Source organism: Talpa occidentalis, unplaced genomic scaffold (assembly GCF_014898055.3).
Source record: "Talpa occidentalis isolate TD23 unplaced genomic scaffold, MPIMG_talOcc4v2.1 talOcc4.15, whole genome shotgun sequence".
Classification (NCBI taxonomy): Eukaryota; Metazoa; Chordata; class Mammalia; order Eulipotyphla; family Talpidae; genus Talpa; species Talpa occidentalis.
In genome coordinates, this window is record NW_023601543.1 from 14,333,425 (window position 1) to 14,359,733 (window position 26,309).

The window sequence follows — 26,309 nt, forward strand, 5'->3', positions numbered from 1 at the left end:
AAGTGTTCCAAATGGAGTCTGATTGCTGAAGAAATGGCACTAGTTATGCAGGCTGAAAACATTAGCTTAGGGATGCTTTTTATTAAAAACAATATTGTAAAACGTCATTTTGTTAGAGCCTTAGCATGCATTGTACTGAAACTTGATTGACCTTTAGCTGACTGGATTCCAAGCCTTTTATTGACATCTCAAAACACTGCCTCAAGAATTCTATAGCTGCAAGCCCTGGAAAAATTGAGGGTTAAAGAATGAGCCCTGAGAGGCCAACCTGATTTCTCTTTTGATAGGATTAGAGAACCAGTAGATAAAAGGCTTAGGCGAGTCACCTAACTTTGGACTTTAACAAACCTTCTGATTCCACATTTCATGAAGTTTTAATTGAAACACTTGAAATCCCAGGTGCTGCTGAGGAGTTAAGAAACCATCTCTGCTGGTCCCTGACTGACCTGTGTAAGACTTGGAGAGTAGAAAATGCCTTTAGCCATTTTATTTGGTGGAGCAGTGACTAGTAAAGTGACCATGTTTCTGAAATCATTTGAAGAGGAAAGGATTAGCACTACCCAAACCTGGGCCTTAACCCCCATCACTCTACCTACTAAATAACACCCCCTTTTTATTATTTTTTTAATTGAGCTAACTTTTAAAACACTGTGTATGACTCAGAGGTGTAGAATCACACTTCTTCACATGGATGTCACCACACCATGGCACCCACAGTCCTCTGCAATAGTTCAGTGGGCTCCCACAACACTCTACCCTCCTCTCTCTCCCTCCCCCTCTGGTAGCCTTAATTCTGCAGTCAGATTTTTTAGGGTTTGTTTTGCTTTAAGGTAAACAGACGAAATAACATAAATAAATAAATAACCCCCTTGCAGTTTCTGTGTCTTTGTCCTCTTTCCTCATTTGATGTGGACCTATAGTTTTCTTTTCTAGAATCCTCTATATTATCAACCAAAGTGACTGTGGCACCAGGATAGTACAATGATTATATCTGCATCAATGAAACAAACCTTATAGTGAAAGGATGGGAAAATGTCAGGAGAAAACCTAAGGAATATATGGCCAGCATTTTCAAAGGCAGATTGAGTCCAGTCATAGCCATGTTCAAAGAGGATCCTATCTCTTTAAGGGAAGAATAGAAGACAATTGATAGCTTATGACCAAAATATTAATTTCCCAGTCGCAGGGGGGATCTTGCAAATGACAGCGTCACAACCTTTTAAGGGCCTATATTTCAATTCTGTATTTTTCAACAAGATCTGTAAATATTACAGAGGGCAACTGGCTTTAAGCAATTCATGTATTAGTCCTAGACTTTGAAGATTTAAAGAGTTTTCCTCTGGCTCAGATAAAATCTGGAGACATCCCAGTCCTTAATGGAGTCTGGACTTTGGCTTTCTTTTTCTTCTTTAGGATTGAACCAGCTGCCCTTTGACCCTGCCAACAACAACGAGCCCCTGCAATTTGGTAGTGCCAGTGGCCCTTTGGTCACAGAAGGCCTCAGTGAAAATGGAGGGGAGTCAAGCAAGAAAAGAAAGAGAACAAATGCTCCTGCAGGTAAGCTAGGCGTTAATGCACTCTCTTAAGCCAGTGCGACTGAGCCAGCATTTCCCTCGAGCCTTGTATGTGGCAGGCACTGTGCTAGGATTTGTAGGAACTACAGAAATGAAAGAGTCCCCTGACTTCAAGGAGCTCACGATGATATTGAGGGGGAGAGTAAAGCACATACAGGAATAGTTTTAATAATAAAGTAGCATAAAATAGCATATCACTAATGCTGTGGTAAATGCTTTAAAAGGAAAAAAAATGTCTATGGGAGTATAAATGGGGGAAGCGTTTCCTTCAACCTTGGGCATCGTGGAGCACTTCACAGTGGAAGTACATTTGTAGTTGGCTCTTGAACGGGTGGGCTTGAGACAAAAGATGAGTAAAGACCATTGATTTATGTGGAAGGAGTTGCATGAGTGAATGGTTTCACTGTACATTTTCCTTTGTGTGTGCACGTGATAGTCCACCCTTGGGCGCGCTTCTGATGCAGATAACTGCATATATTTACATCTCACCACCCCACCTGTTTCCCCCAGGGCACACGATGCCTGTGTGTGTGTGTGTGTGTGAAGAACACATTTTCTTAAATCCTCTATCATAGCCAGCTGGCTTTGTAGTCTCCCCTCAAGTCCCCTGTATCCCTTATGCTCCATTGGTCTAATCTCATGCTAAATTTCTCCAAAATGAGTGGGGAAACGTAGGATAACCAGGTCTTAATTGATCATTTTTATTTTAAATTTTCTTCAAAACATCTCTTTGTTGCTTGGCTATTTATTTGGAAATAGTAACTATTGTATATAGAGTCTTGCCCGAAATTTTGGTACTTTTTTTGTTCTGATTTTTACTATCACTTTTATATTCTGATTATATGTTTATAAACATATCATATCCTATTTCACTTTTAGTTTTTATCTTTTAAATTATGTTTGTTGTGGCGATTTACAATGCTGTCTGTGTTTTAGGGGTATAGGTTCACCCCATACAAATGTGTTATGACACCAGCCCACCACCAAAGCCCCATAATCCTCCACCATAACTGATTTTAAGTTATTAATTTTTCTGCTTATAAATCAAGATATTTGGTAAAGAAAACTTTGGAAAACAAAAATACAGTAAAATATTAGCTATCTGGACCCTCCAAAAAAGAGTGATTCTCAAAACTGGATTTTCTGGAACACTGGAAAGTATAGCCAAAGAACCAGCCTGAGTTGTAATGGCATCTGTCTCCCTCTGTGGCCTGAGGTTGGTTGCTTCCCCCTCTGAGTTTCACCTCTGAGTTTCTACTGTAAAGGAGAGTGATACTAAAATCTACCTCTTAGGGAGTGACAGAATTAAATGAAGTGATGCAGGTAAAGTGCTTCATATGCTGTCTGCACACAGCAGTCACTTCGAAGGTGTCATTATTTTGTTATCATTATTATTATATGATCATATCATATACTTCATCTTTTTAAGAATCAACACATTTCACAATTTCAGCTTGGCCATTGTGGATGCTAATGGGGCTTGTGTGTGTGTGTGTGTGTGTGTGTGTGTGTGCGCGCGCGTGCATGCGCACCCGTGCCAGTGCATGTGAACTTACCTGCCTTTTAAGGCGCATGCTCAACATAATCTCGACATTGCTTGCTTACAGGCATAATTCCAATCATTAATTATTGTGCTGTACTATGACATGCTACTTTTTCAGGTTTTCATGGTTTACTAAGGAATATAGGTCTTTGCCTCTACTCTAAGTGGTGGTTTTTCAGTTGTTCCAGCCACGTTTTACTTTGTCCTGTGCAATCTACGGTCACTTCTGGTTTCGCTCAATATCTCTTCATATAGCAGCTTTTTTTCCTTCATCTAATCAGCTACAAACTTTAAACAAAAAACTCATCCCTTTCTCCATGTTGGTTTAACATTATTATGTTAAGTATGAATTAAATCAGCTTCACATGAACCCCTTATGGAGAGGGTTCCAAGAGTTAGGGCATCAAAGTTCAGACATCTATTTGGGCTGTTCTGAGACCTTTGCTGGTCACCTACTAGTTTTTCCCCTGTGTTCATGATCAGGATGTACTGGTTTTGAGTAACACCTCATGAACTGCTGTTAACCCTTGAGAGTGGGAAAGTGGATGTGCATTCATCTGAATGGTGAACTCTAAAGTAGTGCAGTTTTACTTCCAATGAGCGTATTCAGCAAGAGCAGAGTAACTGTTGCAGATATAGGGTTTTAGCGGTAGACTATGCTAATCTGTAATTAGCAGAATCAATTTGCATTCAAATAATGAATATGCTGACGTTCTTAAAAAACAGTATGTTCTTTAAAATAGGTGAAATAGGCCCCTGGCAGGCTAATGATCTCTCTTGCAATCTTTTTCGCACTATTTGCTTAGTGAACCCTTTCTTTATAAGTAATACAAAGGTAACACCAGCCCAGGTTAAATTACCACAAATTTCAAATTAGTGTAGTTGAAATTAATGAGGTGTTACTATACAGGGAGTCTCTTAGAATTGGGCAACTGGTAATCTTATGATATAGATTATAAATGGGCAGGTTGCCTCATAATGATTTTCTTTTATGCAGTACCAGACAAAAGGAAGAGGGAAGTTATTTTGGGAGTAGAGACTTCCTTCTTCTTTTGTCACAGTTCTCTACATCTTAGTGAGGAATGCTGGGGTTGGAAGTGCTTTCAGTGGCTGCCCATTTCAGTGCTAAGTGGAGATACAGGTCTAGCTGTTACAAAACTCAACCCTGTGTGCCCTTTCAATCAAAGATCTACCTGCCTCTCCTTTCATTACAAATAAGGGATAGGTCTTTGCTTGCAGCTCTAGTTACTCATTACACATTCTTTTTTTCTTTCTTTCCAATCCCTCCTACCTCAACATTTTCTATACCCTGTCTCTCTCCTTTTATACTAAAATTGATTTCTTGAAGGTCAACAGTGATCTCCAAATTGTCAAAGTCAGTGGCCTTTTGGCAGGTTTCAACCACCTTGACCTCTTTGCTTCATTTGATGCTGTTAACCTCCCTTTCCCTGCATTCCCTACTCTTGCCTTCTTTGGCAATACACTTAATAGATTCCTCTTCCTTTTCTGTCTCCTTTGTACATTCTTTCTCCTTTTCTTCCTATCTCGATTGTAATTGAGGTTACTATTATCCACATTCACAAGTGAAGAAATAAAGGTTGAATAGAGTTACCAAAGCATGAACATTTAACCAATCATTTAACCAAGTCTCCAACTCTGGCCCCTAAGCCAGAGTTACTATGTTTGTAGATAGTCAGAATCTGGACTCATTACCATAAAGTATATTAAACATCAGTAGCACACTAGGGGGGCTATATTTATGTGAGAAGAAGGTGGACAGAGCTTGGATTTGATTATCTCTAGAGTCCCTTTGAACTTTGAATGCAGATCCTGCAGTTTCTTATTTTCAACTTTCTTGTCTGCTACTCCCTAAAACAATCTTCTTCTTCTTTTTTAAAAAAGATTTATTTATTGGGCCTCCCCTGGTGGCGCAGTGGTTGAGCGCTGGGCTGCGAAGCTGCCCACAGCATCTGCAGCGCCGGTTCGATGCCCGGCCGCCAGGCGAGGGTCCCACATGGCGTGACAGACCTCTCCTGCCACCCGCTGCTCCCCTCAGCAGTGTATTTCTTCATCAGTCTGCCTGTTCTGTTCCCCGCTCTGGTGAATTCTCTCACCCTCCCGTGCTTCTGACTATACCCAGTGCTTGTATAAACAAACAAACAAACAAACAAACAAACAAACAAATAAATAAATAAATAATTTTTAAAAAAAGATTTATTTATTTATGCATACAAGAACCGGGGCACAGGCCAGATGCGGGAGGGTGAGAGGATTCACCAGAGACAGAGCTGGGAACAGAACAGGCAGACCGACCAAAATACACTGCTGAGGGGAGCAGCGGGCGCGACAGAAGAGGTCTGCCGCGCCATGTGGGACCCTCGCCTGCCGACTGGGATTGAATTCGTGCTGCAGAGGCTGCGGACAGCTTTACAGCACTGCGCTCAACCACCTGTACCACCAGGGGAGGCCCCAAAACAATCTCCTTTTTCAGCCAAGCTGACTGCTTCCTCTTTTCAAAGTGACAATGTGCTGACCTCACTTGATACCTTGTTCATGCCATTTTTTTGTGTGTTTTCCCTCTACTTTCACCAGTCAACATCCTGTCCAACTGACAGCAGCTCGCACATGGCTTACCTTCTCCAGGAAGCCTTCTGGATCATCCAGTTTAAAGTGTTCACTTGTACCCCTTAGTCATTATATTCATATGAATCACTTGCTACTGACTATAAATCACCTCGAAACAGCCAGTCATCTGTTTATATGAATATGCCTTAATCTTTCAACTCAACATCAACCCCTTATTGGAAGGCTCCCTGACCAGCAGAGTTAGAGTATCTTGCATTAAACAGAATTCCAGTTGTTGGTTGAGCACATATTTGGTTGAAGAATTGCTTTCCCTTTGCCTTACTATTCTCTTGCCACTCCCGGAGTAGAATGTTGCATAAATTGGTCACTCCATTGCTAATGTTTGATCACTTGACCCCAAATGTCAAACTCCAGACATTCATGAAATTACATACTGAGAAGCAACCACAAATAAAACTGGATGTTTGTGAAAAATATACTTGGCTCCTATATGATCCTTGATTCTTTACTAGGTAAAATTTCTTGAGTGCCCTAGGGGAAAAGATAGGTAGCATTTGGGTGTCCTGCCCCACATATCTACTGCAGATTACTGATCTAGTTCACAGAGAAGGGTAGATGACTGGATCAAGAAGATGTGGTACATATACACAATGAAATATTAGTCAGCAATCAAAAAAGATAAACTCATGCCATTTGCAGCAACACGGATGGAGCTGGAAGGGCTCATGCTCAGTGAGTTAAGCCAGAAAGAAAAAGAAAAATACCGATTGTCTCACTTATAGAGGATCCAAATATAGAGGATCCAAATAAGGGACTAGGAAAAAAAAACTAATTATAATAAAGTAAAAATCAAAATCAACAGGCAACTATAAACCAGAGACACACTATGGTGGGGGAGGGGGGAGAAGGGAGTAGGATCAAAACAAGGGTGGGAAGAGCGCAAGGGACCCTGGTGATTGTTCATGGGTGAATGGGTGGTGGGTATTTTACGAGGACTATAACCAAGATGAAAATGCATACATTGTACAAAAATGAAAAATGATGTAAAAAGTATATAAAATAATTAAAAATAAATAAATTTATTACAAAATTAAAAAAAAAAAAAGATATGTTACCTCTGACCACAAACTTGTCCGTTGTGGATCCAACTGCTCACAAATTTTATCCTAAGGTGAGCTCAGACATCTTCAGAGAATGTTTGCTTTCAAATTTCACCTTTTCCCCTTGGAAATGTTTCTTCAGTGATTCTGCGACTGCATACATTGTTTAAGATGGCAATGAATACACTTAATCAGCTGGTACTCTATGACAAAAGAATGGAAGATCATTAAACTTTTGTCAAATCATAATGCCAAGTTCCTGTCCCGAAGATGCCAACTGCCTCCTGGTTTAAGATCCACCTGGACTTGTAGAAACAGATGCCAACTCTCTTCTAAGATGTACCCACTAAAGTGGAAGAATCCATGAATCAACAAAACCAGCGGGATGATGACTAAAATTGAATGCATTCTTTTAAGTAACATCATGACATGCTAGTATCCAAAGAATGTATGTGCTCTCTGAAAAAGTGAACAGCTAGACTGGGGATAATTATGAAACTAAAGTGATCATCCAGATGTGGACAACTTGTGTTTCCACTGGAAACATGGACCTGTGTTAAAAGATAGGCTTTGGGCCTCCCCTGGTGGTGCAGGCAGTTGAGCGCAGCTCTGTGAAGCTGTCCGCAGCCTCTGCAGCGCAGGTTTGATCCTGGCCAGCCAGCGAGGGTCCCACATGGCAGGGCAGACCTCTCCTGTCTCGCCCGCTGCTCCCCTCAGCAGTGTATTTCGTCAGTCTGCCTATTCTGTTCCCAGCTCTGTCTCTGGTGAATCCTCTCACACTCCCGTGAATCTGGCCTGTACCCCGGTTCTTGTATAAATAAATAAATAAATAAATCTTGGAAAAAAAAGATAGGCTTGCATTTAAATACTCATTAAATGCAGTATTTAACAATATTGCCATTTTTCATTTGAAATAATGATTGAAGATCTCTAGGAGGACCTTTATATGCAATAATATTTTTCACCTGTAAGGTGGTTCTTTCCCTTAATATATTTTCATATTGCCTTCATGTTGCAGATAAGATGCTGACAGTGAGAGGAAAAACAACTTTGTCTAAGATAGACAAGCATCACCAGGAATGTTATGATATGATCAGGACCTCCAGATAGTATCTAATTGTGGTGATAGACCCCTAATTCAATTATCAAGGTTTCCTTTCAAATTCCTGGAAGTCAAAATGAGACTTGACAATATGAAAGACAGTGAACAGTAGCGGCACTGCCAAGGCTAGACTAATGAGAGGAAGTGGGCCTCCAGAGCATATGGAGAGGTTCAGTCAGCTATGAGGAAGAACTATATCAGAATGAGTTATCAGGGGGAGTTGTTAAAGCGTGCTTAGAAGAGAAATGTAAAAATGAGATGAGTGCTCATCTGCCTAGGAGTACTTTTATTTCCTTTCTTACCTAGAAGAGGCATCACAAACCAGGAAACTTTTCTGTGACACTTTACAGCCCTTTGATTTACCTCAGACTCACAGGGCTGAGACTTTTATTTCACATGTACTTTGAAGTCCACAAATGAAAGCATTGATTGTTTTTAAAGAGAGAAAATGCCACCGTTTTATATCATGGTGTGTGATATTTCTAGCATGTCAGCTGAATTATTACATTGCCAAAGACAAGAAGAGCCTATTGTTTCCTTCAGATGGAATTAAAATAAGAAAAAGAGTAGACTAATAGCCCTACTCAGTTTCTTTAGTCCTTTGGACATTTTTATCAGATTGCAATTTCAAGAAATAAAACCATATCTTGATAACTAGAGGAAAAAAGTTAGCTGCCTTCATTCTTTCTCAGGTCTGACAGAAACTCAGTGTGAAATTTTTCATCTTTAAGGACTGTGGCGGGAGGGGAGAGGTAGAGAAGAGAGTGAAGTGGCACAAAAGAGGGAAGATAAAGAAATGCAAACATAATCTCTCTCAAGTTGCCCCGCCCTTTGGAATAGCTCGGAATGATTTTGAGACTTCACTCTACGTCTTTAGGAGTTCTTTTCTCTAGGGGACCTGTAGTGTGAGTCGGCCTCATGCATTGGTAATAAAGAGGCCAGTGGTAGATGTCAAATCAGAGTGTTTTAGAGTTACAGGCCACATCCACTAAACCCATCATTTTTACACATGAAAAAACAGAGACCCACAGAAGAAAGAGACTTGTCTAAATGTCCATGGTTAATTAGTGGCAGAACCAGAACTAGTTATTACCAGACTAGAAGATCATTTCAGGTTGGCTTGGATTGTGGCATGTGATTGATTCATTTGAACTGTATAAAGTGTTTCTCTAATCTAGGGGAGCTTGCTTCCCACGTGCTAATAATATGACCTGATTTGTAGCAAGCTAACCCACAAGTCTTCCTTTCTCTTCTGTGACACCAAAGTATAATAATTATAATGCTTTATTGCTATCACTACTACTACTACACTAGCTAGTAGTATGGAACATCTACACGTGCCAGACACTGTTCTAAGTATTTCTAATATGTTAATTTATTTTATTTTAACAGCAACTCTATGAGTTTTTAAAAGCACCCCAGATGATTCCAATATGCAACCAGAGTTGAAAGGCAGTGTAGCTGTCCTTGCTGTATCAGATAACTGGGTGTGCCTAGGCCACTGTGACAGCATATATCTAGAGTCTTCTGTTAAGAACTGAAGTGGGGCCTCCCCTGGTGGCGCAGCGGTTGAGCGCTGGGCTGTGAAGCTGCCCGCAGTCTCTGCAGCACCAGTTCGAACCCCTGCCCCCCGGCTGGGGATACCACATGGCGCGCAGACGTCACCCTCCATGCCCGCTGCTCCCCTCAGCAGTGTATTTCATCAGTTTGCCTGTTCTGTTCCCCACTCTGGTGAATTCTCTCACCCTCCCGCGCTTCTGACTGTACCCAGTGCTTGTATAAATAAATAAATAAATAAATACATAAATATATAAATCTTAAAAAAAAAAAAAACTGAAGTGACGGTGAAGTAATAGGCCAAAAGCTGACAAAGAAAGTGGTTGAGTAAATGTAGACCACTCTTGGCATTTCAACACAGAAAACAGAGACCACCTAATTTGCAATTTTTTCTTTCCTTGCTTTATTTCCAAATATCCATTTATTTCCTATTGAGATTAAAATCCACGATAATGACATTCCCTCTTGTAATGGGAGACAAGAACATCTTAATTTTTTTTCCAGTCCTCCATATCCTTGAAAATGTAAGCCGTTCAATTTAAGCCCCATGGGTCATTGTATTTCACATTGCACTATTGCTTGTGTAATAGTATTAATTTTAAAATATTTTCTTATTTTCCATTTGAATTTTAAGCAACAACAACTTTCAGTGTGCAAGCTGTTTTATGGAAGGTGGTGAGTGAGAGTTGATACAAGTGTCCCAGAAAGCCTTTAGACACATGTCCAGCTGCTGAAATCCAATGTCCTATTTGGGAGAGAGAGGTGGGGAGGGCAGTTTTCAGCAGGTGGCATTCCTTTGCTACAGTTGCTTTCTTCTGCATATTTGAACAACAGTAGGGAGTGGCAGCTTTTCTTAAATATTAATTGTATGCCAACCCTATAACCACGTGTATTATATATAAAAACTCAAGAAAAATTCACAATAAATCTGTGAAATAGATACCATTTTCTCCTTTATTTATAGATAAAAAGCCAACTGACGCTTGGAAAACTTAGGAAGCTTTCCCAGACTCCACAGAGCAACTAGTAGAACAGAATTTCAAAAGAGAGAAGCAGGCTATTATAGTTGTTAAGAGCACTGCTCAGAATCCTAGCTCTTACTTGAGGCAGGTTATTAGAACCCTTTGAGCCTCAGTATCCTCATCTATAATGTAGGGATAATAATACCAGTGTGCAGGTATTTGAAGGATTAAATGAGAAAATGAACATATAGTGCTTAGTATATGGTGTTCTTTTGTTCAGTATTTATTTAGTGTTAATAAACATGAGACATTGCAACAGGCATTAAGAATACAGCTGTGAATAAAGACAAACTCCAACCCTGGCCATGTGATGTCTAGTGAGGAAGATAGTCATTAAGCAATTAATTGCACAAATAATTATTTGTAATTATACGGAGTGCTATGAAAGAATGACTGCTTATAAAGAATACTCAGTAAATGAGAGCAAATATTTACTGAGTGGCTATTATGTGCTGGGCTTTATGCCAGGTAGAGAGTTGAGTGCAAGAACACAGTTGGGATGAAAAGTAGAGGCAGTTTCTTAGGATCTTATTTCAGATCAGGGTGAGGCTAAGGAGCCATCTTCTTTCCTCTGGTCAACCAAGGAGGGTTTTGGGGGAAGGAGGTAAAATTTCAGTAGATGCTTGGTTGAGTTCACTGACAAGAGGAGAGCTCATGTTGAAAATGTTCCTTCTTTCCCCAAAATTAGCTCCTGGGGATCAGAGGCCTCCCCAGCATTAGTGGTCTTCGTGTCTGCAGGACAGAGAACTTCAGAGGCTTGTGTGCCAAGCCACAGGGACCGGTTTTCCCTCTGAGATGAATGCTGAGTGCTGAACTTGCTGAACAGGCAACAAGTTATAACTATAAACTGTTTTCAGATGCTAATTTAAATATTAGCCCCTACAAATATAGTAGTTGTGCCAGTCAGCTATTTTCTAATGTGGGCTCGTTTATTCTTTGCCATACTTACGCTGGTCTAGGGTGACTAGACTGAGAAACACGGGCTAATACATCCTGAATTCTCTCAGCGGGATAACCTTGGGAGTAGAGCTTCCCTTGACTTTGGGCTGGGTCTCCGTTAGGCAGTTCTTACCAACCTGAGGCATGTGCACAGGGGAGTTTACAGGCGGGGGTTTCCCACCCATTAAGATTCGTGTACCCTTTGCTGTGAGCTGCCACTTTCTCTGTGGCATAGCCTGCCAAGAGGGAGCTACCTTTCACTTTTTGTCCTGCGATCAAATAGCCAGTTGGTTGGAAAGCTTTGTTGAAGCTTGGACTGCCAAAAGTGTTGTTTGTCTTGATCAGAGTGAGTAAAGTGAAAGGACCTCAATTCCTCACCTTCAGCCCAGTCCCTTCGCTGATGAAGTTGTAACTTGGGACTTGACACATCAGTTAGTGAAAGTCTGTTCTCCATAAGCTAGTCAAACCCTGGCTTCTAAGTGGCGGGTCCTATGCACTTTGCACTGTGCCCCACTGCTTTGTAGGATGCTAAAAATGGCAGTGGTACACAGAGTGGTTTTTTTTTAAAGCTATATTTTTATTTATAGAAGAGCTTGTGTGCAGGCCAGAGGTGTGGGAGGGTGAGAGGATTCACCAGAGACAGAGTGGGGAGCAGAACAGGCAGACAGTGCCTGAGGGGAGCAGTGGGCGAGACAGGAGAGGTCTGCTGCGCCATGTGGGATTCTGCCTGGCCGGCCAAGAATTGAATCGGCGCTGCGGAGGCTGCGGCCAGCTTCACAACGCGGCTCTCAACCCGCTGCACCACCGGGGAGGCCCAAACACAGAGTGGTTTTTATCATGGATTGGAAAGAGGCAAAACTAGAGCTGGAGAGAGAGAGGAGTTTGAAGACTTTTGAAGTAGCTAGGGAAAATGAAATATGGGCCTGAGTCAGTATTAATGGAATTAGGGATGGACAAGAAGGGTTAGATACAACAACCTTAATGGAGGTAAATCATCCTGAACTGTTATGGCTTAAGGAGTCATAAAGCCTAGAAATGGAGAAAAAATGAAAATCATCAAAGCCAGTCCTCTATCTTTAAGCAGAATAGAAATACGGCCACTTGTACTGCTGTGTCCACTGAGATTCAAGCCAAGCGACTTGACGAAGGTCTCACACTAATCTGGGTAGAAAGGAACTGCAACTCAGAAGTCCAGCTTCCTAGTATCATCCTCTTGCCACGAAAGCATGGAGTCTCCAAAATCTGCTTCTCAGTTTGTTAGCTTTATTTAAAAATACTTTTATTGGGCCTCCCCTGGTGGCGCAGCAGTTGAGCACTGGGCTGTGAAGCTGCCCGCAGCCTGTGCAGCGCCAGTTCGATCCCCGGCCACCGGCGAGGGTCCCACATGGCGCGACAGACCTCTCCTGCCGTGCCTGCTGCTCCCCTCAGCAGTGTATTTCATCACTCTGTCTGTTCTGCTCCCAGCTCTGGCTCTGGTGAATTCTCTCACCCTCCCGCACTTCTGACTGTACACAATGCTTGTATAAATAAATAAATCTTAAAAAAATACTTTTATTGACATGCAAACAAGTGAAAAATCAGATGCGTACACCAAGAAATTGTCACAGACAGCACACTTATGGAACCAGCTCCTGAACACATCCAACACCACGGAAGATACTCGTGCCCTCTTCCAGCCACTGACGTACCCACCAGGGATAACGTCTGCCCTGACTTAGTCTTCCTCTTTTAATACATACCTTCTGGCGGGCCACATCAGACAGGGAAATTCACTCATGGGGATCCTCCTGTTGCTAGATATTTAGATTATTCCTATCTTTTCCTGCAACAAACAGTGCCTGCACAGAACATGCACGCGCATGCTACTCTGTACATGTGAGCAGGTGGCACCCAGGATAGGGTCTGAGAAGGAAGCATTAAGGGTTTTGTACATTTTGATAACTGATACCATTATGACTTCTGCAAAGTTTTCCTTCAACCATAGTGTGGATTCCCTATCTTTTTGCTAGAATACAGTATCATCAACCCTATGAATTTTTGCCAAATTGACAGGTGAAAATTGGTCGCTCCTTATTGCTGTAATTTGCATTACTCTGTGAAGGAGTGATTTTTTTCGAATGCTTACTAATCCTTTGTGTTTCTTTTATAAATCAATTGTGGTATCTTTCCTCATGTTCCTATGGAAATTTTTCTTTTATTTTTGGGCTTGTAAGCATTCTTTTGTGGCATGAAAATTAATATATTTTCTGTTAAGTGTCTTGCAAATATTTTCCCCATATATCTGCACATTGTTTATGCTGTGCATAAACAATGTGTTCTTTTCACATCAAAACGATTTTATAAAGTTTTTGCCCTCTTGTAGATTCTTTTATCATTCCTTTAAGTATGGAAAAGCACATATTCTGAATTTTTCAGGGCAGCCCTAGTGTCCCCAAAAGTACAAGTGCATATGTCAAATCATGCCTTCCCAATTTAGAGTCAGAAAATTTAGTCTTCCTACCCATTGTGGTTCCTGGTTTGTTTTCCAAACAAATCCAGGTGCTCTTTGAGGAGCAAAATAGGGTAGCAGGACACACCTGTCTTATACTTGTGGAATCCGGTATGTGCTAAAGGGAATGTGAATATGGTGTAACCTCTGGGCTTTCTCAACATCATGTCCCCAGCTGTCTTCTGCTGCGACACTCAAACAGCAAAGACACTTTGGAATGTTTGGTTGCCATTTCAAAGTGTTTGGTTACACAGAAGGAGGTCTGGAAAATTTCTGCTGTTGTCTATAAAGGGAAATGGAACTTTTTGAGCACATGGAAAAGTCTCTTAAATTCCCATCCATATTCTTCAGGCCTATAAAGTTTAGTTGTATCTAAGAAGTAAAGAGTTTGCTAATCAAATTTTTTAACTCTCAGGATAGTGTTTACACTAATGTGACCAGTTTAAAAGCATTCTCAGCAGTAGACGATTTCAAACAAATAACATGCTAATCTGGTTATTCAGCAAACATTTATTGGATGTCCACTGTCTTTCAGGTGACATTGGATGAAAGGGTAGATGAGTGTGCTCATTTCTAGCTGAAACTAAGAGATGAATAAGACCTGGCTCTTGTCCACAAGGTGCCTACATCTGGTAAATAGAAATTATTCCCTTCCATTGATGAAAAACACTTCCCTGTGAATTCTAAAGGGACCAAATGGATTAGTTTTTAGTTAGAATTACTGAGTTTGCTTGAAAGCAATAAAAACTGAGCTTACCCTCATTTAATCTGTACCAGTGCCTTTTTCCTGTATTTTTCTCTCAGGAGCCCCATTATTATACTCATACTCTTTATTTTATTTTTTTTTTTCAGGAAAAGCTGGTATGAGCATTCAAGTAAGGAAAAAATTGTCTTTTCCTTTGCCAAAATTTCTTTTGTCCAAATGTCAGTGACACCTTTAGGATATGAAATGGTCGCAATGATCTTGGTTTCAATTGATAGGAATTTAGATGGTAGAAATAAGAGGAAATGGGGAGATGGAGACTTTGAGTCTGCTTCAGCCTTAATTGTCGTAAGGAATGACACATTTCTCACTGAGAAATGTTCTTGGTGATAATTGGCTTCCTGTTGCAGACTGAATGTGGCTTGAGAAGAAACTGCTTCCCCTAGATTATGGAATAGGCAGTGTTGGTATTGTATTTTTAAAATTAATTCAGTAAACATTTGCTCTGATAATTAGACCTCATAGAGCTTCATGCTGAGAGTACAATATCATTTGTGTGTGCAATTTAAAAGTTTCTTCAGAGTAGGTCAGCTTAAAAAAATGACTTTTCCCCTCTCTACCTGCCCCTCTCACCTCCACCCAAGCTTTATTTGAGGTTGAGACAGACAGGAAATTTTAAGGCCCCAGACCTTCAAGGATAACTCTGCAATTTGGAGTTCCATCTCTCTGCAGCCTGCCCTCCCCACAACATACTTACACCAATTCTCACAATTTCTCTTTGAAAAGATCAGGCTGCCTCTGCTTGCAAGAGAGCTCCCAAGTTATTTATGCAAGTTAGCAGCAGTCCAGTAATTCTATCCCCTCCCTGGGGAGCAGATGCTCAAGTCTTTCAGATGTCTCTGGCTACTGTTGGCTAGTTTTCTTCCAAGACAAGAATTTGTAGCTCTGAGCACCTCCAGAAAGGCCAAACAACTCTCTCAGGGGGATCCACTGTGAGACTGAAAGCTTAGTTGGAAATAAGAAAAGAATCAGAGCATGTAACAAGCAGGGTATTTCGGGAGGTGGATGGGGGTGGTGTAGAGAGAGGGGAACTTAAATATCATCGAGTCCAGTGGTTCTCAACCAACATGCCTGAGAGATGCATTCACATGTGTATCTGTTTGGCACTGCTGCCAAGATCCTTGTCAGGGGGTGGTTGGGGCTGGAAGCAAGTATTTCTGTTGGAGCAGTTTCTAAGGAATATTTCTTAGAAACTATCTGAAGAGCATAGGTGAACTTTAAAAAAACCCCTCTTTCCCAGCTTTAAGTGAACGAAGTTTCCATGCATCATGCAACAGTTCAGTGGCAAAACTGACTTGATCCCAGGTCTCTGGACTCCGCATCCTCATGCTCTGCTCTGGAAAAAAAGGAGAAACAGCAGGTGAGAAAGGAGGGAGAGAGAAGTCACTACTGTGATGGTCTCCTTGCCTCCATTATCACTGTCTTTGAAAAGTCTCAAATAGCCCAAGCTCTTGATGTCAAGCCCCACAAGACTAACTTTACAAGCTCATCTCTGGAGCCTTGTCACAGCAGCACTGGACTCCTGGACAGAATAAACCCTGTGTTTTCAATCCACTTCCTCTACCCAGACAACTTCTTCCTATTAGCCAGGCAAAATCCACTTTGCTCCCCACAATGACAGTTACTTATCACAGTGCTTGCTTGGTATTTTGCGCCACGATATCTGCATGTAGTAGCTTTCAGATAAATAAATATGCATTTAACTTCCATAATTTGCACTTTATTTGAAGGAAGACATTGCAAAAGCCCACCCCCAGTGTGGCTGCCTGTACAATCGCGCCTCCACGGACCACTCCCATCTGCATTCAGTTTTCTCCTGTGTTCACATTAGTATTTTGTTTGTCTTGTAGCACTTCGTACTTTTTGTCTTGTATTATCATAGCACTTTACATACACACATACATTCCTGGCCTGTAAGTTCACGAAGGTGAGGGTCGTGTCGCTTCATCTTCATGCTTCTCCCCTTGGTAACCATCACAGGGCTACACACGTGGTAGCTTCCCAGTAAATGAAATAAATGAACGAGTAAAATTTTCTTGTTTTCATACTTCTTTTCTTTTTGAGAAAAGTAATTTTAATGGCATTTAATACCAGATAGTGACTTACTATAGTTACTGTTTTACTATTCAATTAGTTGAATATTCTACGAGATATTTCTGAACTCTTTAAGCTGAGGGAAACAGATGTTATCTGTCTGCATTTGCAGCAAGAAAATTGAGGCACAGAGATACTGAGTAACACTTTACCCAAGTCACAGAGACAAGACTGGAAAACAGGTGCTTACTCGTAAGCATTTAACCAGGGCCTGCCTTCCTGGTGGTGCAAGGGGTTAAGACACAACCTATGAAGCTATCATCAGCCACTGCAGCACAAGTTCGATCCCCAGCCAGGTAGCTGACCCACATGGTGCAGCAGACCTCTCCTGACTCGCCCACTGCTCCCCTCAGCAGTGTATTTCAGTCAGTCTGCTTGTTCTGTTCCCCACTCTGTGTCTGGTGAATCCTCTCACCCCTCCCCCCGACACCTCTGTCCTGTACCCCAGTTCTTGTATGCATAAATAATAAATAAGAACACAATGAAGTACTGTAAAGGCTATAGATTTATGGCAATTCTGAGGGAGTTCTCAGGAGATGGGTATTCTCGTCCGGAGATGGGTATTCTCGGCATCCTATGATCCTGACCATAGGCTGTTTCCCGGGAGGAATGACGTGCTTTCCCAGCACATGTCCTAGCGCTTGCTGTGCTGCCCCAGTGCAGATCTGATCCGCTAAGATGGTTCTTGCCCTCTCGTAATCAGTTCACACCTGTGTGCATACATGTGCCTCTTAAGAAGTGTCGGGTAGAAAGCATGCTAGACAGTTTTACATCCACGAGTAAAAATTCTTTTCATGACATTTATATTTAAAAGAGTATAAGAAAGATATACCTAGTAGAGAAGGTGAGTACAACTGAAATTATATGGTGTAATCTTTTTTCCATATATAGGCAGAAATTTGTTATCTAAAGAAAACAATGGCAGAATTGAGTAATTAATACTGAAGTTTTATTTATAAATATAGAATTGTAGCACTAAGGAGGACTTTTAGGGGGGAAATAAAAGAGCAGGATCATGTCTGTAAATTCAGACTCCTCCCCAAACACCACATTATTTAAATAGTGACATACTAGTTCAGAAGACTTTATTATCAACCATTTTTTTAACCTTTAGGTTAAAAAACATTTTATTTATTTTTATTTTTTAATGATGTACCATTGTTTCACATCCTTGTTTATTTTTTCACAATATCAGATTTCTTCCCTCAGGTGTGGTCTCCATAGTTTTCCCGCCACCAAAGCACCCATGTCCTCTGCCACAGTCCATTGTGCTCACCTCCTGCCTGTTTTCCCCGTCTCCATAGTTCCTTTCTTAAACTCAACATAGTCCCTGCTAGGTTGTCAATTCTCCAGTGACAGAAGCCTTACCTTGTTTGTTTATTCATTCGTTCACTCCATAAATACTTATCATATCCCTGCTATGTACCCGGCACTGTTCTAGGCTATAGGCAGACAGCAGTGCATAAAACAGAGTCTGTCCTTGGCCTCACAGACCACACATTCTAGTGAATGAGACAGATAATAAGCAAATACCTATATAAATTGAGGTCCTTAATTAGTTAAAAAAACAACAAGACAAATGAAAGGCCTGCAGAATGAACAAGTGCTGCAGTTTAGGTAGGGAGGTCAGGGCAAGGCTGAGCAGTTGACATTTAAGCAGAGACTTTGTCTTTCCTGAACAACACTACCCCCAACCCTGGCTCAACCACCATAGCTAGTACAGAGCTAAATATATAGTTTACTGCCTGTGCAGTTACTGACTTTCACAACATCCTTCTAAAGAAATAGGGTAAGAGCTAATATTGATTACTGCCTAAAACTCTGGGCTCTAGAGTCTTGGGCTTAAAGCTGCCATAAACTAGTCTTTGCTGTTGAGCAAATAGCCAACTACTCTAAGCCAATACTTGCCTAAATCTGTGAAGTGGATTCAGTAGCATCTACCCTCAGGGTGATTTTGTGGATGAAATACCAGATATTAGATTACTTATTGCGAAAACCGCTTGAAATACACCCGTACATGTGTGGAGCTCTGATATGTAGCAGAGAGAGCATGTCAGGTCAGTGGGAAATGGAGAGACTGTTTACCAGTGAAGTTGGAAAGATGTTTATCCATATGGAAAAAGATGAAAATAAACCCTGTCACACTCTATACAGGTTCCATCAAGAGTATAAATTTCAAAAACAAATTTTTAATTCTGGGTAGAAAATATTAGTGAATATCTTACTAACTTTGGAATAGAGAGATGTCTTAAGTCACAAAACAATTAACTATAAAATAAGCAATACATGAACTATTTTAAAATGTAAATTGTTGTTCATCAAAATACTCCTAAAAGAATGAGAAGAGACAAGTTACAAATAGAGAAAATATTCACAAAACAAAGAAATAATAAGAATATAATAGCAATAATAGCAAGAATGGTGAAGGGGGTCAAAAGGTACAAACTTCTAGTTATAAATAAATAAATCTTGGGGATGTCATGTAAAGCATGGTGACCATAATTAATAGTACTGTACTGAATATTTGAAAGTTGTTAAGAGTCGATCTTAAAAGCTCTCATCACAAGAAAATAAGTTTTGTCACTATGTACAATAATGGGTGTCAACTAGACTTATATGTTATATACAAATATTGATCATTATGTTGTACACCTGCAGCGAGTATGTTATATGTCAATTGTATGTCCATTTTAAAGAGTAATAACATTAATTTTTTAAAAGAAATCCCATAAGGAATTGGAAAAAAACAATAAACAGACATTTCACAGAATTTCAAATGCATGTGGCTAGTTAACTTTGAAGAGGTTCAACATTGTTAATCAGGAGGCCTCCCCTGGTGGTGCAGTGGTTGAGCACTGGGCTGCGAGGCTGCCCACAGCCTCTGCAGTGCTGGTTCGATCCCTGGCTGCCGGCGAAGGTCCCACATGGCAAGCAGACCTCTCCTGCTGCCCGCTGCTCCCCTCAACAGTGTATTTCGTCAGTCTGCCTGTTCTGTTCCCCGCTCTGGCTCTGGTGAATTCTCTCACCCTCCTGCGCTTCTGACTGTACCCAGTGCTTGAATAAATAAATAAATTTTAAAAAATTAAAAAAAATAAAAGTAAACATTGTTAATCAGGAAAATGCAAATGGTGTCATAAGATACCATTTTATATCTGTTGGTTGACAAAAAGTAAAAGGTGACAATACCAGGCAGCCTTTCTCAGTTGCGGTTCCTGGAGAGAACAAAGTGCTAATGCCCAACAATATCCATTATGTGTACAGAATTAAATTTTATGCTTCTAGAATGGTACCAGTTATGTACCATCCTTGAGAGAATTGATGAAACAGTTACTGAAATTATTTTCTGTGTTCTGGGTTCAGATTACAAAGTCCAGCTAAGAAAGGCAAGGATGGAGAAGATGCCGTTACATGATTCCTTGTGTGTACTCATAGGACGATTAAGGAATTGCTGCAAACACTATGAACATGTTGACATTATCTCCTAAAGTTGAATGCTCATATAGCCTATGACTCCAAAATTCTCCTCCTAGATAAATATCTAAAAGAAACTCTTTTTCATGTATCAAATGAGATGTGGACAAGTATAACAGTATAGCTTACAATACAAAAACCTGGAAACAACCTAAATCCTTATCAACATTAATTATACATTAATAAACAGCTATATTCATATAGTGGAATTTATAGAGCATTCAGAGCAAATGAACTACAGCCATACACAAAAATATGGATAAATTTTAGCAATAAAATATTAGATGAAAAAGTAAGCCCTAGGGCCTCCCTGGTGGCACAAGGGGTTAAGCATGAGCACTATGAAGTTATTTGCAGCCACTGCAGCACAAGTTCAATCCCCGGGCGGGGAGCTACCCACATGGCACAGCAGACCTCTCCTGACTCACCCGCTGCTCCCATCAGCAGTGTATTTCAGTGGCTCCACCTGTTCTGCTCCCAACTCTGTCTCTTGTGAATCCTCTCATCCCCCACACCTCTGGCCTGTACCCCAGCTCTTGTATGTAAAAATAAATAAATCTTTTTAAAAAAGAAAGAAAAAGTAAGCCCTAAAAGAATCCTAAAAGATACAAAAGTATCTTTATCATACATGTAGGTATAACAAAACTAGTATTTGAAAAACAAAGGGATAATGAACAAAGGATTCAGGATGAGGGCGATCTTGACTGGTGTGTGGAAGATATGTAGGATGGGGGTGGAGGAATTGTCATAATAATCAAGGTCTTTTTTTTTCGGAGGGGGCATTATGAATTTGTAAGTGCTTATTACATTATTTAAAATGACTAGCTAAATAACTAGGGGGCCAGCGCTGAGTATATGTCATGATCCAAGTAATGTATGCACCTGATTGCTTAAAAAAATACATGAATAAGGAAGTACTTAGCCTCATGCTTTTGATATAAAATAAGGCTAAGTAAATGACAGTTGTCATTGCTACCATTTCTTCTTCCCCCTACTGCTTCTCATTTTACCTTCTGTCAAGAAATCATTATTTTCCTGTTGTGCCTGAGAATTAATGAGTAGAAATATTAATTTGCATGAAGTTTCCCCAAATGACTAAGAGAACTAGATTCAAAATTTGATAATTCCAGAGTTTTCAAACTTTTATAAATCCATTAGACATCATTCATTGAATTGTGCTTTTTTAAAATTATCAAAGTAGTTCTATACATACACTTTTAGGATTTTACTAACACCAAAAAGCTTTAACCTCTGCATGTTATGACTTTGGTACTCAAAATCGTAATAGTAATTTAATCTAATGGTGGCAGATGGTACTGAATTAGGGCACTCTGCTAGAAGATTATAGTGTGTGATGAATGGGTGGAGAAAAAAAAATTGCACTCTTAGCTTGGATCTGTAAGTCTGTTAGCTATTATTATTTATTTATTAGAGCTTACATAGCACCTACTCTTCATTCCCTGCTGCAAACTTTCCTCTATTTCCACCATCAAAAGAGCTGAACTATAACTTTTTCAGACAAGTTTTTAATGTTACAATGGGGTAGGAGGAATGATCTGGAGGTGTTGTCTCATTTCAGTCTGTTTTTGTGGTGAAGGGTTCAGTGCATAACAGGAAAGAGAAAACTGAAGGAGTCCAGAAGATGAAATGCATGAAAGAAAATAAGGTAAGGGCAAGAAAAGCAGGATAGTACTGGGGGGAAAGTATCAGAATGACAAGCCAGAAGATCTGGAGTTTGGCCTAAGCTCTGCCCTCACATCATATTTGACCTTCAGCCAGCTCCGTACCTTTTCTAAGTCTGTTTTCTGGCATAGAATGGAGAAATTAGACTAGACATGACTATGTCCTTTTAAGCGTCTGCATACAGTTTAAGACAAATAGGGGGACTTTACTTCCAGGAAGATGGAGTAAACACTTTCCCCTACTACTGCCACTAGTTCAGTTACAAACATTGGATATTATATATTTAAAAATTCAGACTGTAAGTTACAGAGACAAGGGATGGTGGTGGGGGCAGAGGGATAAGACTTAGCTCTTCTAGGGCCTGTGTCTTTCCATATAAATGTTAGAAAAAGCTTGTCTGTGTCTCCAAAAATAATGCCCTTGCTGGAATTTTGATAGGAATGGCATTGAAGCTAAAGATCAATTTGGAGATTACTGACATCTTTACTAAGTTGTGCCTCCCGTTACATGAACACAGTGTGTTTGTTCATGATTTATGTCTTATTTCATTTGAATTTTATAAACTGCAGCATATAGATCATGAACAGGTTTTGATAAACTTATATTTAAGTATTTCATTGTAATTGAATAATTTTAAATGATTATATTTTTAAATTCAGTTTCCATGTGCTCATTGATAATATACAAAAATGCAATTGATTTTTGCATATTTATGTTGTATCTTGCAATGGGATTTTCTGTATAGATAATTATGTCTACTTTGTTAAGTTTTTCTATTTTTTCACTTGACTCAAGCAAGTTCATTATAACTTGTTGGAAGATTTTTCATCAAGGCAGATTTGAAATGTTTACCAGATAATTCTAATATCTCTGTCATTTCAGTTTTGCATCTATTTATAGTTGTTTTCATTTAGTTTGAAATTTTCCACGTTCTTGGTATGACAAGTGATCTTCAGTTGAAATCTGGGCATTATGAGACTTTGGATCTCCCTCTGCCACCACCACCATCCCTTGTCTTTTTCCTTCCCCCTCTCTCAACCTGAGAGCCCTGAAAGTGTTTTATGTTGTCGAATTGTCTACTTTATAGACATCTAATATTTGTTTTTATCATCCTGGCTTGCTCTGCTGCATATATATATATATATATATATATACACACACACATATACATATTCATACATATAGACACACATATATATTCAACTTTCCTCCATTTGTTGAAAATGGCTACATTCGTACTTTTACTTTTACTTTACTTTTTACATAATTTACTTTTTACATACTTTTACTCTTTCGTATATGCATGTACCACATCTTCTTTGATCAATTCATCCATTGAAGGAGACTTAAGTTGCTTCTATATCCTAGCTATTGCTGCTGTGAATAATGTAGTCTATATGGGTTTTTTTGTTGATGGTTTCATATTCTGTGAACAAATGCCCAAGAATAGGATTGCCAGGTTGTGCTGTATATCTATTTTTAATTTTTAAGGTTAATCTGGATTGCTTTCCATGTAGATTTCATCAGTTCACATTCCCAGCAACAGTGTAATAGGGTTCCTTTTTCTCTGCATCCTCTCCAGCACTTGTTGTTGGGGCTCTTTTTGATATGTGCCATTCTCACGGTGTGAGGTGGTATCTCACTGTAGTTTTAAACTGCATCTCTCTTATTAGGAATGACAATGCACATCTGTTGGCCTTCTGGAGATCCTTTTTGGTGAATTGTCTATTCACATCTGCTGCCCATTTGTTAACTGGGTTATTTGTTTCTTTGTTGTTGAATCATATGGATTTTTAAAAAAATATCTTGGATGTTAATCCTTTATCAATTATATATTGTGTAAATATTTTCCCACTCAATATAGTGTCTATTTGTCTTGTATTTTCTTTTGTTGTATGGAGACCTAAGTTAATCTTAAAAAAGGAATATATGTGGAGTAATCAATCTATGCGATATTGTCTTGCCATATAGCTTAAGCAATCAAGTTCATGTGGTATTGATGGAATGATAGATACATAGGACAATGGAACGAAATAGAGGACCCAGAAATAGACCCACATAAGTGTACTCAACTGATTTTTCAAAGTGCAAAAGTAATTTAATGGAAAGAGCATAATCTTTTACAACCAATGGTGCTAAAGTAATTTGACATTCATAGGCAAAAAAAATTAGCCTAGATCTAAATCTCACCCCTTATACAAAAATTAACTCAAGATGGACAATGGTCTTAATTTTAAAATGTAAAGTTAATGAAACTTCTAGGGGAAAAACCAGGGTAAAGTCTTAGGGATCTATAGCTAGGCTGTTAGGTCTACTTAGGTGACACCCAAAGCACAATCCATGAAAAGATCAATTGATAATTTTGACTTCATCAAAATTATACTTTTATTCTGTAGCCTATAGACTATTTCTCCTAGCCTATAGACTAGAGGAAACCTTTGCAAATCACATATCTAACAAAGGATTAGTACTTAAGACATACAAAGAAGGGCCTCCCTGGTGGTGCAAGGATTTAAGTCTCAGCTCTATGAATCTATCTGCAGCCACTGCAGCATGAGTTCGATCCCTGGCCAGGGAGCTACCCACATGGCTCAGGATATCTATCCTGCCTGCCCACTGCTCCCCTTAGCAGTGTATTTCAGTCGGCTTACCTGTTCTGCTCCCCACTCGGTCTCTGGTGAATCCTCTCACCCCCCGCACCTCTGGCCTGTACCCCAGTTCTTGTATGCATAAATAAATAAATAATAATAATAAAATGTATACAAAAACTCTCAAACTCAACACTATAATACATAAAAACATACACACAGGTGTACATATATATGTACATGATCCAATTGGAAAATGAACAAAGACATGAACATGTCTTTGTTCATCAAAGAGCATATACAAATAACGAATATGCACAGGAAAAGATGTCCATATCACTAGTTATTGAGGATACACAAATTAAAATCACAATGAGATCTCACTTAACCACAATGGCTAAAATAAAAAATAATGAGGATAGCAAATTCTGGCTGAGATATAGAAGAACTGAATCAACTGATACGTTGCTGGTGACAATGTACAATGGGATAGCCACTGTGGAAAATTTTGATTCTTTCTTTAAAAAACTTAACATACAATTACCGTAAAACTCAGTAATAGCAGCTTGGACATTGACCACACAGATAGGAGGTGCACATGAATGTTTTTACCTGCTTTATTCATAATAGCGAACAACTCAACTGTCCAGCAGTGTGTGAGTGGTTAAACCAACTGTGCTATAAACATACCATGGGGTACTAATCAGCAATAAATAGAACCAAAGTGTTCATAAATATAACATGGATTAATGCCCAGATAGGTATGCTGATGGGGGAGGGGAATCTCAAAAAGTGATAAACTTTGTGATTCTATTTATATAATGTTTTTGAAATTGAAATTATAGAAACGAAGAACAGATTGCTGGTTTCCAGGGGTTAAGAAGGGTTTCAGTAGGAGAGGAGGTGGGTATCACTACAGAAGGATAACCTGAGGACCCTTGTAGTGATGGACAGCTTCTGTATCTTCATGTCAATTCAATGTCCATGTGATGTTGTTATATTATTCTCCATGTTGTTGTACTATGATTTTGCAAGATGCTACCAAAGGGCATGGGCAGCAATCAGTAAGGGATACACAATATCTCTTTATTGTTTCTTATACCTGCAGGTGAGGCTGTAATAATCTCTCAATAGAAGTTTAAAAAGGAAAAAGACAAATGAACAAACCACACAAGAATAACTGAATCATGGGCCTCCCTGGTGGGGTTAAGACGCAGCACTGTGAGGCTATCTGCAGCCACTGCAGCACAAGTTCGCTCCCTGGCCAGGGAGCTACCCACATGGTGCAGCAGACCTCTCCTGACTCACCCGCTGCTCCCCTCAGCAGTATATTTCAGTGGATCCACATGTTCTGTTCCCCACTCTGTCTCTGGTGAATCCTCTAACCCCCCACACCTCTGGACTGTACCCCAGTTCTTGTATGCATAAATAAATCTTAAAATAAAAAGAATAACTGAATCCCCATTCTGGAAAGCAGTGGTTCAAAAAAAAAAAAACATTAAAACAACAGGAATTGGGCAGGACCTTTTTTTCAAAATTGATGACCTCTTTCCTCTTTCCTCTCTGGCCATCCCAAGGCCCTACGAAGGTTTTATTCTGCCGCCTACCAATCTTACTGCAGACAGTGTGAAGGTATGTGAACCACACAGGGTGATGCCTGGTGGTGCGCTGTATAAATTGCACAGATCTGCCCCCGGTGGCCAATATTCTTCATCCAGAAGATCTTTACCTGCATAAGTTGGACAAAATGTGTTTGGCATGACCGCAGAAATGTAGGGTATAAATTTGTAAGGGGGCAG

The 26,309-nt window shown here is 39.9% G+C and overlaps 1 protein-coding gene across 4 annotated transcripts in view; it reads left to right on the top strand.

Annotated features, from left to right (window-relative positions):
- ENOX2 (ecto-NOX disulfide-thiol exchanger 2) overlaps positions 1 to 26,309 on the top strand; it is a 236,421-nt gene that overhangs the window by 100,676 nt on the left and 109,436 nt on the right. For 3 of the 4 annotated variants that reach the window (XM_054695559.1, XM_054695560.1, XM_054695558.1), the window contains exon 2: positions 1,414 to 1,557. The exons of the other annotated variant lie outside the window; for it this stretch is intronic. Coding sequence is in view for 1 of the 3 variants with exons in the window: in XM_054695558.1 (XP_054551533.1) it covers positions 1,414 to 1,557 (144 nt within the window). In the remaining 2 variants the exon portion in view is untranslated. The remainder of the gene's footprint in view (positions 1 to 1,413; positions 1,558 to 26,309) is intronic. 4 annotated transcript variants of the gene reach the window in all.